The sequence below is a fragment of the Morone saxatilis genome, unplaced genomic scaffold, assembly GCF_004916995.1.
Source record: "Morone saxatilis isolate NCDOM2014 unplaced genomic scaffold, NCSU_SB_2.0 Contig5, whole genome shotgun sequence".
Taxonomy (NCBI): domain Eukaryota; kingdom Metazoa; phylum Chordata; class Actinopteri; family Moronidae; genus Morone; species Morone saxatilis.
In genome coordinates, this window is record NW_023340095.1 from 10,183,686 (window position 1) to 10,197,819 (window position 14,134).

The 14,134-nt window shown below is 41.0% G+C and overlaps 1 protein-coding gene across 3 annotated transcripts; it reads left to right on the forward strand.

Annotated features, from left to right (window-relative positions):
- The first annotated feature begins 3,380 nt into the window (after positions 1–3,380).
- Positions 3,381–10,947, forward strand: znf148 (zinc finger protein 148). 3 transcript variants are annotated; one of them, XM_035676317.1, is made up of 7 exons: positions 3,381–3,507; positions 6,016–6,419; positions 7,435–7,560; positions 7,686–7,809; positions 7,933–8,016; positions 8,128–8,246; positions 9,129–10,947. In XM_035676317.1, the coding sequence occupies exons 1-7, from the start codon at positions 3,408–3,410 to the stop codon at positions 10,764–10,766; spliced, it is 2,595 nt and encodes an 864-aa protein (XP_035532210.1). In that variant the 5' UTR covers positions 3,381–3,407; the 3' UTR covers positions 10,767–10,947. The 3 variants fall into 3 exon arrangements, with proteins under 3 accessions (XP_035532210.1, XP_035532211.1, XP_035532212.1); XM_035676318.1 differs by having other exon boundaries at positions 3,405–3,507; positions 7,435–7,566; XM_035676319.1 differs by lacking the exon at positions 3,381–3,507 and adding an exon at positions 4,621–4,967 and having other exon boundaries at positions 7,435–7,566.
- The last annotated feature ends 3,187 nt before the right edge of the window (positions 10,948–14,134 follow it).

Below are 14,134 nucleotides of genomic sequence, written 5' to 3' on the forward strand. Positions count from 1 at the left end.
CACATACACACACTTGCACACACACACACAGACAATCCAGGGCACTGGTTTAAACAGACAGACACCAACAGTTAAAGCAGTTGTAATATACCTTTTTAGCTCTCTCTCTCTCTCTCTCTCGATCTTTTTTTTATGTATTACTGGGGCTGATAGAGTCTGAACTGTCATTTAGTGTCTGTGCGTGTGTGCTTGTGTTGAGGGGTGACACATGCTATTTGCACATATCTACTCACGGCTGACAGGAATCATTTTGTAGTCCGGTCAAAGAGGGCATCTACCAACCAGACTCCCTCCTTTTCTCTGCGGGAGAGTACACACAACAGTTTAAGAGGCTGTGGGGTTCCTTCCTCATGGCTGCATCCAGCATTTAGGCTTCTTATGGATTTTTAAATACAAGAGTGTGGAACCCATCGCTCAAAATAAGAAGGCTTTAATTTTTTAAGCTTAAACTTGCACTTATCTCGTAAGGTGGGGGAGATGCTTAGCTGTTTAAATCCTCTGGTATTTACAGGCAAAAATAGTGATGTAGCGTTTCATAAAAGGGTGGCTAAACTACAGTGAGTCAATGATTACTAATCTTTTATATTTTATCAGGGAGTGTGTCTGCTTTTCCCCTGTTAAAAGGCAATCCTTGTGTTACATCAAGATGTGTAATGTAAATTTAGATCATAAAGATTCACAGGAAACAAACATTATGAGTAAACTCCTTTCTTCAAATGAAAAACTGTGTTTTGGTTTGAATCCCCATCACTGTATTCCTGCTTAAATGTCCTAAAAACCCTTAAAAGGCAACATGTCCTTGGCGTGTCCTTCACATTATCCACTTAAACTTGCAAACAGTGTGTTAATTCTTCTGGTTCGAGGGTTGCTGGAGATGAAAACAAAATGCTTTGGACCCAGATGAAAAACGGCAATCATACCTCACATGTGTAATAGCTTTGTGGGCCATGTGACAGCATGTAGGCATTGGCGGCCAACGTGCCTGCAATATTGAGAAGTCCTTCGTTAAGCGTGGCCAATAGATGCTCCGCGCGCGTGTGTGTGCGTGTGTGTTAAAAAGTAAATATAAGAGCATCTTTCTAAACTAAGATTGGACATAGCATGTTGAACAAGCTCACTGATGTCAAGGGGAATATAAATGTGCAATGCGTAAAAGCATTAGTGGGGTATTGATGATAAGGAGTCCAAAACATGGCACAAGGCAGATTAGGAATAAGACGCAAAGGAGCCAATAGAGATAATCCTGTTATCTCGTTGGATGTAAAATGCCAATGTGGAAGCATCCTCGGAGACCGAGATGAACTGAACATGAACTAATGCTGCAGATATACGGGAGGAGGATGAAGGGGGACAAAAACAATATTGGCAACCTGGTGTAAACACTGTTGTTCTTGACCTTAAGGGACACCCACGCCGTTTACCGCAATGTCACCGGAGGTCCTCGTTCTCTATTAGAGCCCACACACGCGCGCCCGCACCGTCTTCCGTTTGACACCAGTTCGATATCCTTCCTGATGACATTGTATCACCTTTGAGGATTCACTGTCAGTAACAGCACCGGGACTGTAATACATAAGCCAGCCTTGATAGATGATCGCTGTCAAGTTGGACAGAAAGGAATTTGGGGCTCTGCTCATTAAGGGGTTTGGGATACCGGGTGCCGGTGGAGACGCACTTCGGCCATCACCTTCCAACCAGAGCGCATTTAACATTACGCACGACGGGAATGCACGCGTGTACACACACAGAAAAAAAGATAGATAGAGAGAGAGAGAGACACACACAGATAACCTACAAACACGCATACACAACAAGAAAGACGAGACAAAAGGGAAGACATCAGACTTACGGGATGACCCTGGGCTCTGCGGGCTCCTCTGTGCGCCCCATTGTGAAATTCCCGTTATTCCCGTTTTAACGGAATCCTCAAATGCCGTGGTCGCAGTCCACGTCTCTGCAAATGTACCAAAGGATCACATAGAGGATGAGGAGTATGGCGAAGATGAAGAGTGCAACTAGGATGGCCTTGGTCACCGGAGAGATGAGCGACTGCATGTCAGGAGCAGAGCCGGGCAGAGCGGCGTGGGGCTCCGCGTCCGTCCGTCCTCAGTCTGCTATCTCTCTCGCTCTCCACCTCTCCTCTCCGCCGCTCCGGTAGCAACTGTTGAGGACTGAGCCCGGGGCTTTGGCGTGCGTGGACACACACATCAAGAGCCTGACGCACATGCACACGCACTCCGAGACGCGAATTTATACCGGCGATCCAGGCGCGCAACGCGTGGGGGGCTTCCCTTGCTAGACGCGGCGCAGGAGGAGTAGACTGTCTGTCCCCAGACCCACTCTCTCCGCCTGCCTGTCGCACATCAGAGGAGACAGAGACAGGAGTGATAACAGCCGCGGTTCGTTCAAAGAAGGTTGCACTAGAAAACAGGTGGAGGTTTTAATTAAATCCAGCAGAGACGTTTCTAGACACAGAATGGAGAAGTCCTAAGTTGCGCGCCGAGCTGCTGTACTTGGAGGCAAACAGGTTGATTAGTATTCCTCACAGCAGAGTGTGGTGTGTGTGTGTGTGTGTGTGTGAGATGGCTCAGCATGACAGGCTATCATCTTATCACGACCCTCAACATCACTTAAACTGTCAATCGAAGGATTAATAGGTGAATACAGATGGTTATTGCATTAAACCCGTTTCCACTTAATCCGCCCTTTACTGCTATTTTACGTTATTCTTATAGGGCTGGTACTTATAGCTACTGTTGCCTTAACGCAGCCTTTCATAAAAGAATTAATCCCATAATAATCCCATAATAAAGGGAAGGTGGTCTAAAAATGGCATGGAAAACTATTATTAAGTCACAGTAATGCAGATTTTTAAGCAGATGACTGAAAAGGCTGTTAGAGTTTTTATTTTATTGTAAGGAATATATTATGGCAAACATACAATGGCACTTGTGTAATTTACATGGTCATTATTACCCAGCAAAATAAGGAAATCAGCGTTGTTTTCGTATAGTTTTATAGCCTCTTCATCCGGAAATACACCTCATTACATGTAAAGACATGACTGCATGAAACTGATTTTTCATGTAGCCTCTAACCCACTAATAGGGTCGTGCTTAATTTCCGCATGGATTCAATCAGATGGCCACAAATCATATTTAGCCACTGTGCAAGTTATTAATAGAATGCATTATCCGTGCTTAACCATACATATTTTTGAGGGACTAATTAAAAATAAAACTTTAAAAAATGATAACAAAGAGCAAAAAAAAAACTATTAGGGCCTTATTATTATTATTATTATTATTATTATTATTAATACAGATCATTCATTAGAAGTAGGTCGCCGTTCCTCACTAACCAATGTCAACCACTAGATGGCGCCAAACACAAATGTTCCTGCCTTCATGAAATGTGATGGTGTGTTTGATTATTCCGCACACCATCGTTACTCTCTAGTCTTGCATAACAATCATGATAGCTATACGGGTTTAAGACGCATAGCAGGTAAGAGAAAACTATGCAGCTTTTCACTAGTTAGCGAACGTCAGCTTCACTAGCAGGAGCCAAAGCGACGTGAGCCCTTGCTGACAAGTTTTTGGGGGCAAATGTGCAAACGAAAGTAGTGTTTTAACGCCGCGTGTGTCGTCTGTTGTGAGCTGGGATTTATTGTTGAGTGCTGCGTGTGAGCAGACGCGTCTACAGAAGTGCGAGGATGCGGCGTCAACTGGTTGTTACAGCAGCGGAGAGGCAGACGAAGTGTTTGCTGCAACTTGCTAGCGGCTAAGCTAACTAGCTTCAAAACAGGCCGTAGACCAAAACGTCAAGTGGGTGTAAGTGAAGAGGAACTTCCGGTCGCAGCTGCCAAAGTAAAACATTTCAGTAAATTCGGTCGAAGTAACTAAGGATGGTTGGTATTTAAGACCTTGCGTATGTTTGGTCGATATGGGTTGTTTAGTACGGAAGCGTTTTGCATTCACTTGAAAAAAAAAAAAAACTCCGGTTTTTCTGAGTAATTTATTTTTTGGTTGGTTTTTCGGAGTATTTTTTCCCCTGTTTTTCTGACTAATTATTTTTTCTGTTTTTCTGACTAATTGTTTCTGTTTTTTAGAGTATTCTTTTCTGAATTATCGAGATACTTCAAACTCCCGCAAGAACCTCCAACCTGAAAACTCTGAAAAACAGAAAACAAAATCGCCCCGAAAAACAAACCATAAAAATAAATTACTCTGAAAAACACAAAAAATTACTCAGAAAAACAGACAAAAAATAAATTACTCTGAAAAACACAAAAAATAAATTACTCAGAAAAACAAATAATTACTCAGAAAAACAGACAAAAAATAAATTACTCTGAAAAACACAAAAAATTAATTACTCAGAAAAACAAATAATTACTCAGAAAAAGAGACAAAAATAATTACTCTGAAAAACACAAAAAATAAATTACTCAGAAAAACAAATAATTACTCAGAAAAACAGACAAAAAAAAATTACTCAGAAAAACAGACAAAAAATAAATTACTCAGAAAAACAAACCAAATAATTACTCAGAAAAACAGACAAAAAATAAATTACTCAGAAAAACAGAAATAATTACTCAGAAAAACAGACAAAAAATAAATTACTCAGAAAAACAAATAATTGCTCTGAAAAACACAAAAAATTACTCAGAAAAACAAACCAAAAAAAAAATGACTCAGAAAAACAAACCAAAAAATAAAATTTAAAGTGAATACAATACACTCTGGTAGTTCAGCACAGTGACACTCGCAAACACACGTTGACAGTTTGCAGCAACAGCTTTGACAGCGTGTTGAACGAGCTTTATTTTGAAGGCGCGGTCGCTCTCTCTTCCTGCCTTCCTTCAGCAGCGGGTTGCAAATGTGACGTGAACATGGATGTGACAAGCGCGGCTAGCTCGCTGGCTAGCAAGAGACTTTAACCCACTTAACCTAAGTGACACAGTGAGTGTGTTTACATGCGGGGCTAAGTGGTTGTTGTTGTGGTTGTTGTTGTTGTTGTTGTTCGAACTGTGACAGCTACTTACCTCGCGTTACTGCCTCCTGGGTCAGTGAATACTAAGCTAGTGTTACCAATCGGCCCACAAAGTGCTACCTCAGCTAGCGATACCGTCTAGAGATCAAGTGATTGCTAGTTAGTAGTTAACTAATTATGTCTTGTTGAAGAGCCAGGGCGACATCAGTGTCATGTTGCAGCAAATCCACGCAGAGCTGGTCTTCTAACTACTCGTTCAGTTATGTTAATGTCTTGTTGTCAACGTACACTGCCGTCTTTGAGGGAAATATTAAAAATAAAACAACCTTGCCTGACTCGTGAGTCAAGTAACGTTACATTAAGTTCAGTTACATAAGCAGACTCCAGTATTTAGGGTTAAAAGCACATTATTTATGTTCATTTTCAACCTTCTGAGTGGGTCCACACTGCCTGCTGTCACTTCACACTGTATAGCACATTTTGTAAGATAAGATTACAGAAACAGCAGCTGACCCAGATACAAAAAGTTGACACTTCACTGAGAAGAGGCATTGTTTGGGCCATGACGATAGATGTGGAAGTCTTTACAACTTTTTTTGTAAGATTACAAGCCATATTCTGAGAGCTAGTACTGTATGTGCAGCGTGAGAGTGAGTGAACGGGGATACGTGTATTTATATTTTAACAGGATGAGACCTTAAAGACCACTTTCATGGGGTTGGAGGGATGCACGTCGACTAGAGTAGAGCTAGTGTTGTTGACTTGCTCTGCCCGGGTTTATAACCAACGTGGGTACCTGTGCCTTTAGGTTTTGTGATGCCAGGAATTTAAAAAGTGACCTTTGCACATTAAAGTATTAAGTAACCATCACAATTTGCAGTGTGCTTATCATCCTAGTTGCATCTTTGACTCCCCCATCTTTGCTATCTTTACAACAAGAAACACAGCGACTTTGACTTTCGTTGTCCCCGGCCTCACATTGTCCAGTCATCCCTCTCTTCCTCTCTTTTTTTGCAGACTCAAGAACTACTCTATGTAAGATGAACACTGAGGACAAGCTGGAGGGTATGCTGCTGAAGTGCAGCAGCGGAGGAATAGATGGAGGAGGGAGGGTCGGGCTGGTCAGCGGCGGAGGACTGGTGGTGATGACTCTGGGGGAGCGGTCGCTGGCGAACCACCCTCTGCTGGCCGAGGACGATGACGACGAAGACGAGGACGAGGACTTGACTGGGAGCTCGCTGGTGACACACGACCTGGTCCCTCCGGAGCAGCTGATGATGCAGGAGGAGATGACAAAGAATGGTGGAGGGGGAGGAGGAGGAGGAGGAGGAGGAGGAGGAGAAGAGGAGGGAGGAGGCGAGGTGGGAGTGCATTTCCCCCTAAAACTCACCAATAAGTTTCCCTGCTTGCTTCATATGCCAGTGAGTTAAGAAAGGAGTCCATGTTTAGATAAGATTATTTGTGTGGATACTGTACGTACAGTCTCTCTGCCCTCATAGTGAGTTTCCTTTCATGTCACCTCATGCAAGGACATCAGGTCTTGCAGCACTGAGGATTTACAGAGGTATTGACACATATATGAAAACCACCCTCGGCCCACTTAACTACGGTTGATACTCATGAGCTGGCTTAGTGCCGGTTTGCAACACAATGCCAAAGTTTTACGTAAAAAAAGTGGTCTGAAATGGAAAACTGTATTTAACATTGTAGTTAAGGAACGTGATATAAAGCGTATGACATACATATTAGAAGTAGAAAGCCCCACAGAACATCATTGATAATAACATTCTTTAACACTGAGGGTAATATGCTGTTATAAGGGATCGCCTCACTCACACTTGTGCAACCGGTTCGCACTCAGAATACAAAAGCCATTAGCTTTCACAGTGAGAAAGGCATTAGCTGAAATGTGCTTTTAAATCTTTTGCATTACAAAAGAATAAAGACACAGCGTGTGTGAATTCAAAAGACTACCTCTTACTCTGAGTGTAAACATCAAGGATAACCTGAACTGAGCCACAGAATCAGGCTTGCGTAAAAAACACGTCCTGTTTATTATAACTTTCTGCCTGTAAGAAAAACTTTGTACTCTAATTCTTAGAATGTGGCAGCATAATTTAAAATATGACAGATGTGAGATCTGGAGATGCTCCCAGGCAAGCTGGAAGACTTTCTAGGGCCTGAGGTTTTTCTCTGATGTATTTTGCCTTCAGCAGGGGGTCATCCTCAGAGGATGCTTGAACCACATCAACTGGCTTCTTAGACTGTAGGGAAGCAGCTGCTTCATGGTGAGGTCCCCTCACATTGGTAGATTATCCTCTGCTTGCCCTATTGCACCTGTCTGACCCGAATAAGCTGCTGGATGTGTGGGTGGGCTTTAAAGTAGGTCATGTGCCTTGTTAAATGTCTTGCCTATCTATGGTCCTACTTTTACAGTTGAGCATCAAGCAGGAACTGAAGCAGTCTGAGCCATCGGCCCAGATAAAGAAGGACAAAAAAGGAGTTAAAGACCTGATGGTGTGTCCCAAGAAGAAAAAAAGAAAGCAGCGTTCGCCAGCGAAGGTGCAAGTCAGTTTTATTTTAGAAATCACTTTTTTTCTATTGCTTGTGTGTGAGAATCTTCCACAGTGACGGCTGTTGGAGTAGAATAACACTAGTATTTGTCTTTGTTCCCTTTGCTGTTGTAGATTCTCAGCATCAATGATGATGGATCATTGGGCATACAAAACCCCAAGTGTCACGTCTGTGTGCACTGCAATGCTGCATTCAGAACCAACTACCATCTACAGAGGCACGTCTTCATTCACACTGGTATGAATCACTCAGTCATGTTTGAAAATGCTATTGTATTTAGAATAATTGCTCTGAAATGTTGACAGTGGATGCTGGTTGTTATTTATCTAATAGTATTTATGTGTATTATTCAAACTCCAGGTGAGAAGCCATTTCAGTGCAGCCAGTGTGATATGCGCTTCATTCAGAAATATCTTCTCCAGAGACACGAGAAAATCCACACTGGTGAGTGAAGAATGAACGCAGTCAGCATGCAGTTGGATTTGATGTGTCGTTTTAATCTCAAGTGAGTCAACTTGTCTTTTTCTTCTTTCCTTTTCTTGTCTTTTTGTTTAGGTGAAAAGCCCTTTCGTTGTGATGAGTGTGGGATGAGGTTCATCCAGAAGTACCACATGGAGAGACACAAAAGGACTCACAGTGGAGAGAAGCCCTACCAATGTGACTACTGTCACCAGGTAAGCTTTTGTTTGCTAGTTTGCTAGCTTGTTATTAGGGCATCTGGAAGCAGTGAGACAATAGACCTTTGTCATAGCAGCCATTTCGACATCAAATAGTAATAACTTTATTTCTTTAGCACTTTTTAAAAAACAATGTTTACAAAGTGCTTTCTATACACACGAAAACAGCAGCAATGAAGCATAACAGCAATAAATGAGGTAAACAGATACAACCATAAACACACCAACAATCAGATGTACTGTTAAAAAGAGATTAAAAAAGAACACATAGCATAATAGCGTAATAATACATAGCATTGTGTGTTAAAATAATGAAAGAATTATTATTGTTATAAGAATAAATCACTAGGATACACAGGAAATATTGTGTAAATATACATACATTTCCTCGGGCGCCCAATCTGAGGATCTAAGGCTGCGTTCTGGCTCATAAAGAGTTAAATGGTCGGCAATATAACTAGGGGCTGGATCTTCTGTGCTCTAAAACTTGAGTAATACGCTCTCTATGTAGGGTAATCGCAGGTGGTACCAACAATACTAATTAAGGTTCCGTCACATTAAGTGTAGCCAAGGTTTTTCCTTGAGCCAACATGCACAATAGCAGCACCCTGGCTCTGTTTGATCTGAATGGAACGTAACCTTAATTAGTACCATTGGTAACACCTGTGTTTAGCGTACTATTTTCATGTCAAAATGGCTCCTGTAAAAAAGGTCTATTGAATATAGTGGAAAAACAGGTATTAAGAAGTGGTGCTCATATTAGTGGTCTTTATATGTGTCAGGATGTAAACACAGAACATACAGAGTGAACGGTTAGAAATACTAGCCGAATTGGGTATGAGTACAGTAGAATAAATGTATTTTGTCCTCTATCCACAGTACTTCTCCAGAACAGACCGGGTCTTAAAGCACAGACGAATGTGTCACGAGAACAGAGAGAGAAAGGCCAACAAGGCAGCTGGTAAAGTTGGGCCTTTGCGTGAAGCCGATTCTTTAGGCCTCCCCTTTCTCGCCAAAGAGTGCTCACTGCCCAAGAAAAAGCGCCAAAAGTGTGCAGACAAGAGTTCAGGCGCTTCCACTGCTCCCCAGACAGAAGGGCACACTGTCACTGTCGTAGAAACGGAGGAGAAGGACGAGCAGAGACAGAATAAAATTGACGGTCTACCTCTCTATGCTGTGTCCTCCAAAGTAAAACACGAGTATGTGATCGCAGGCTACTCTGTGGAACTTGCTGAAGAAACGGGTAGCCAACACCAAGAGGGAGAAGTATCATCAGAAGACACAACTCCTCCAAAACTAGTTCTGAAGAAAGTCCCTAAGAGGAGTCTTAAACAGTCCAATGAGCAGACCCCCCCCTGCCTGTCCACTTTGTCTTCCTTTGAGGAAAATACTAAGGTCACGCAGTACACCTTTGAAATCGTGGACAAGCAAGGCCTTTTAGACGTAGAAAGCAACACTGAACTCGAGTCAGTTGAGACTCTTCAAGGAGGACCAGCAAAGCCAGCAGCCAGCAGCACAAACTACGACGACGCCATGCAGTTTGTCAAGAAGAAGCGTTATCTTCAGGCAGCAATGGCCAACAACACTCGGGATTACAACCTGAACACGAGCAGCATTTCTTCTCAGCCGCCTGTCACGCAGACTGTGGTGTCGACCGTCATCGACGAAACTGTCCCCGCCACCATCCTGGAGCCCCAGCCCATCAACGCGGAAATTAAAGCGTCACATGACAAGAACGTGCTGCCAGACGAGGTCCTTCAGACGCTGTTGGATCACTACTCCAACAAAGCCAACGGGCAATCCGACATTTCCTTCAGTGTGGCTGACACAGAGGTGACGTCAAGCATATCTATTAATTCCTCTGATGTGTCAGACAGCAGCCCGGTGGAGAATATGGGAGCCTCTAGTGCCCAGGCTCAGCCAGCTACCGAGAAGGTCAGCCTCTTGCAAGAGTACTCCAAGTTTCTCCAGCAAGCACTGGAGAGGACCAGCCAGAACGACAGCTACCTGACCAGTCAAAGCCTCAGCCTGGTCTCCGAAAACCCCACCTTAGCTGGACAACCTCTGTTCTCCACCGAGAAACAGTTTCCTTCCCCCAGCAGGTTCAAATCAGGGATGAGCTCTCCGCTAAGGTCCACTTTAGAGAAACCTCACTTTGGATTACTGGTCGGGGACTCCCAGCACTCATTTTCATTTTCAGGTGATGAGACCACCCCTCCCTCCGCAGTGTCCCCAGCTGAGGAGGACTTTCTGGAGCAAGTCTCGCCCTCCAAAAAGACAGACTCTTCGCAAGGCATACTGCAGACTTTTCAGATAAGCTCCTTCGATCAGAACTTCAAATCTCATTTCCAGGCATCGAGGTCTGGATCCTCTTCACAGTTTACTGTTGCCAATGGACAATTAAGTCTCAGAGGACACAGCACAGACTTCTCAGAGTTCCCTTTAGTCAGAGTCACTGAGACCAGGTCTCAATTGAACTCCTCCCCTGATGTTTCATCCAGTGAAACCTTTGGCTGAAGGGGTGGGGGGGAGGGGGTATTCATTTCTGTTTATAATTTCGCAGCAGCACTTTATCTCATGTCTCCTGTTTTGCCAAAACAAGTCCCATTGCAACTATGTGCTCTTTCTCAAAACATCTTGTTAAAAAAACATACTAATGTCGTGGGTTTTTTTTGTTTTTTTTTAAGCGCAACCTCATAGAACGGGAATACTGAAAACGTATCAATCATAATTAGCATTTCCCCTTTAAAAAAAACTAACTATTTGTTATTAGTATATTTCTTGCTCTAGAATGTAAATTAAGCGACCAAAGTGTAATGCAAGAGAGAGAGTGAAATATTCTTTCCTACCTTTGCCGTAGAGTTTATGTTTTGTCAATCAGTTTGCCTTGCACAAAAAATTACGTCGCTCTCGCTGCTTAAAGCAACATTTCCACTTATTAAGATATAGACCCCTATTTATATATATATATATGCCTTTTTGCTCTTACTGCATCTACCTCCACTCGCTGTTTATCTGGTTAGTTAAAGTTCACTCCTTTTTATTCCAGCTGAAAACGACACCATGATTAGGTCATAATTGATTCTTCACTTTATGTTGAAGTCACTTTACTGTCACCTGAAATGGGTGTTTCTACCTGTGTAATGAATGCTACAGGAAAGATTGAACCGATTGTGTTTTTCTGATTTTTCCATTGACAGATTGGGCCTAATTTGGTTGGTGGAAAAAAAAAAAAAAAGGAAAAATTCTAATTCATAAATTGTATTACATTGTGTGGATTAATGTATTCCCTTTGAATCTCTTGGCACTGTTTTTGTACAAAATTGACTCTAGTGCATGGTAGGCTGTGTAATAAAAAGGCTGGGCTCTATTAGATTTAAAGTTTTAATAGCCCCCCCCCCCAAAAGGAAAAAAAGATGTGGGTATCAAATAGCTGCACACATGTAATAGTTGCAGGATAATTCTTACTCTCCTTCAGAAGTATTGGTGAGTTGTAGTGAAATTACTTAAGAAGATTGTGCTTCATTTCTGCACAATTTGCACATTTTCACTACAGGGAATGTAGTATGTACTTTCACAGTGGAGAAAAATACCTTCACTTAAAAAGGCAACTTTTTGTTAAATCAGATTTCTTAGACTGACCCTCGTGTAAGATTTAGGTAATGTGAAACTACAGATAATGCTCTTGGCTTTCGTCACTTATGATGTAGCTCCTGTAGCTGCAGTTTTACAGTACTTTGATTGTTGTTCTTCTTGGAAGATGCACAGGTTTTGGGGAAACAACAATGTGATTAGACCCCCTTGTATTGATTGAAAGTCAAAGTTTGATTAAGGCTATATTATGAATTATAGTACATGTGGAAATGAGGTGCTTGGTTTTTCCAGTTTTATTAGTTTTGCATCTGTGCCTTCTTTTCTTTCTTTTTCTTTTTTTTTTTACTCATTCCTGTATATGTATTTCTTTTTTCTCAGTCAGCACTCTAAGGCTACTAATTCCACTTGCACAATAATAACAAAACACATAAGCTATCAACCTATTCAGTCTGTAATACGTTGAGATCTGGGAGCTTTATTTAATTTTTTGCCCATTTTATTTAGAATTGTATCAAGAAATAGCACCAAGTTTAAGAAGGAAATGGTATTTTCATTGACTGCTGCAATATGTGTATATGAGTACAGAATCATGTTCCAGATATCTGTAGTTTTGATAACTTTGATATCACCTACTTGCTAGAAATCATTAGTAAGCCACATCTGTCCAGGCCTTGTTGAAGAAAATGCAATTGAGTGAGGTCTCCTCTCTGCTTCATCACTTGTTTTCCGTGTGTACATGTATGTGTGATGTCTTAGGTGCTATTGTGTAAAACACTGTTTTTATATGCGGCATCAAATTAGGTTTGAAAATTGATGTTAAACTCCCTCTTGTTACAACTCTACTGACAATCAGGGACAGACGGCACCCATGTTAATCATCGAACACTTTATTTTTTAATCATTGATCATTCCCACTAGAATTTATAGAAAATATTCTGCTGTAAATACATTGTATATTATTATGTTCTGAGAAGTACTGTTAGATCGTTTGTGTCTATAGAGTGACAGGTCTTGTGCAAGAGACACTTTTTGTCAGTGGAAGGCACATTAATTTGTTTTCCAGCATTACTTACATTCAACAACGAATCATTTCACTTGCTGACACGATGTGGCTTTCTGAGGTGTGTATGTATATATACAGTATATCTGACCACTGTTATCAGAAGATTTTTTTTTTGTAAGTTAATGCAGTTGATTGTGCATTATGATGGGATTTACTGTATACAACTGTTGGTAATGAAAAGCCCCTACCCCTAGAAAATGTTTATTTGGTTTTAATGTAATAATCCACCTGAAACCATTTGTTTTCTCTTTTTTTAAATCAAATATTTAACCTTAACGGCTGAAATCATGTCAGTTAAAATAAATTTTGGGTGGAGTGTAGTTCAATAATAAGTTTTGTGGTTTAAATAATCCACTAGCTACTCATTTCATTGTAAGCAATTATTGAAAGCACAGTGCAGATGAGTGATTCTGCTTCGGTAAATTGTATCCCATTAACTATATGAGCTGTACTATGGTATTTTTTTTCCTTTTTAATTAACTCTTGTCAGTAACCTGGCCATAAGTGTCCTTGTATAAGCTACAGAAAAAATATTTGTTTTGTGTAAAAAGATCTGAATTACGAATTTTTTGATAAAAACTATTTTTGAAACGTCATTTATGGCACTGATATGTACAGTATATCATATGCAGTCACTATTGCTACCTTCATTTATCTCTGTACAAGTCGTTTGTGTCAAGATCTTTGAAATGCAGATGAGAATCTCCTCCTAGAGTCCGAACTTTGACTTTTTTCATACTTTTAAAAAGAACTTGACGAGGAGGCCCTACTGCTTCACTGTAAGGTTGATCTCAAGTTAGACAGTAAGGTTCATTTGCATGGTCTCTAACTTGTTGGGTCGAGTGAACTCGTTTTATGAATAATGTGCAGCTTTAATTGTAGCTGATTAATTTCAGTCAAGTAACCCAATATGATTAGATTTTTTGCAATATATTATGATTTGTAAACAATCTTTTGACTTAAATTGTGGTTTTGATTGTGTGCTGTCATGTCCTTATAAAAAATAATTCACAGTACTTGACCTCGAATTGTTTTTGATATGCAAAAGCAATTTTCAGTAACAATTTATCTTTTAATTCGTTTGTAGGTTGATTAACAGAAATGTCATGGAATTAGGAAAATGTTTAAATGTGATGTGATTTTTTTAGCAGTGATATAAAATAGAGAGAAGCAGCAAATTCTCACATCGGAGGAGGCAGAAATAAATCAGAAAACATCCTCCAAATCA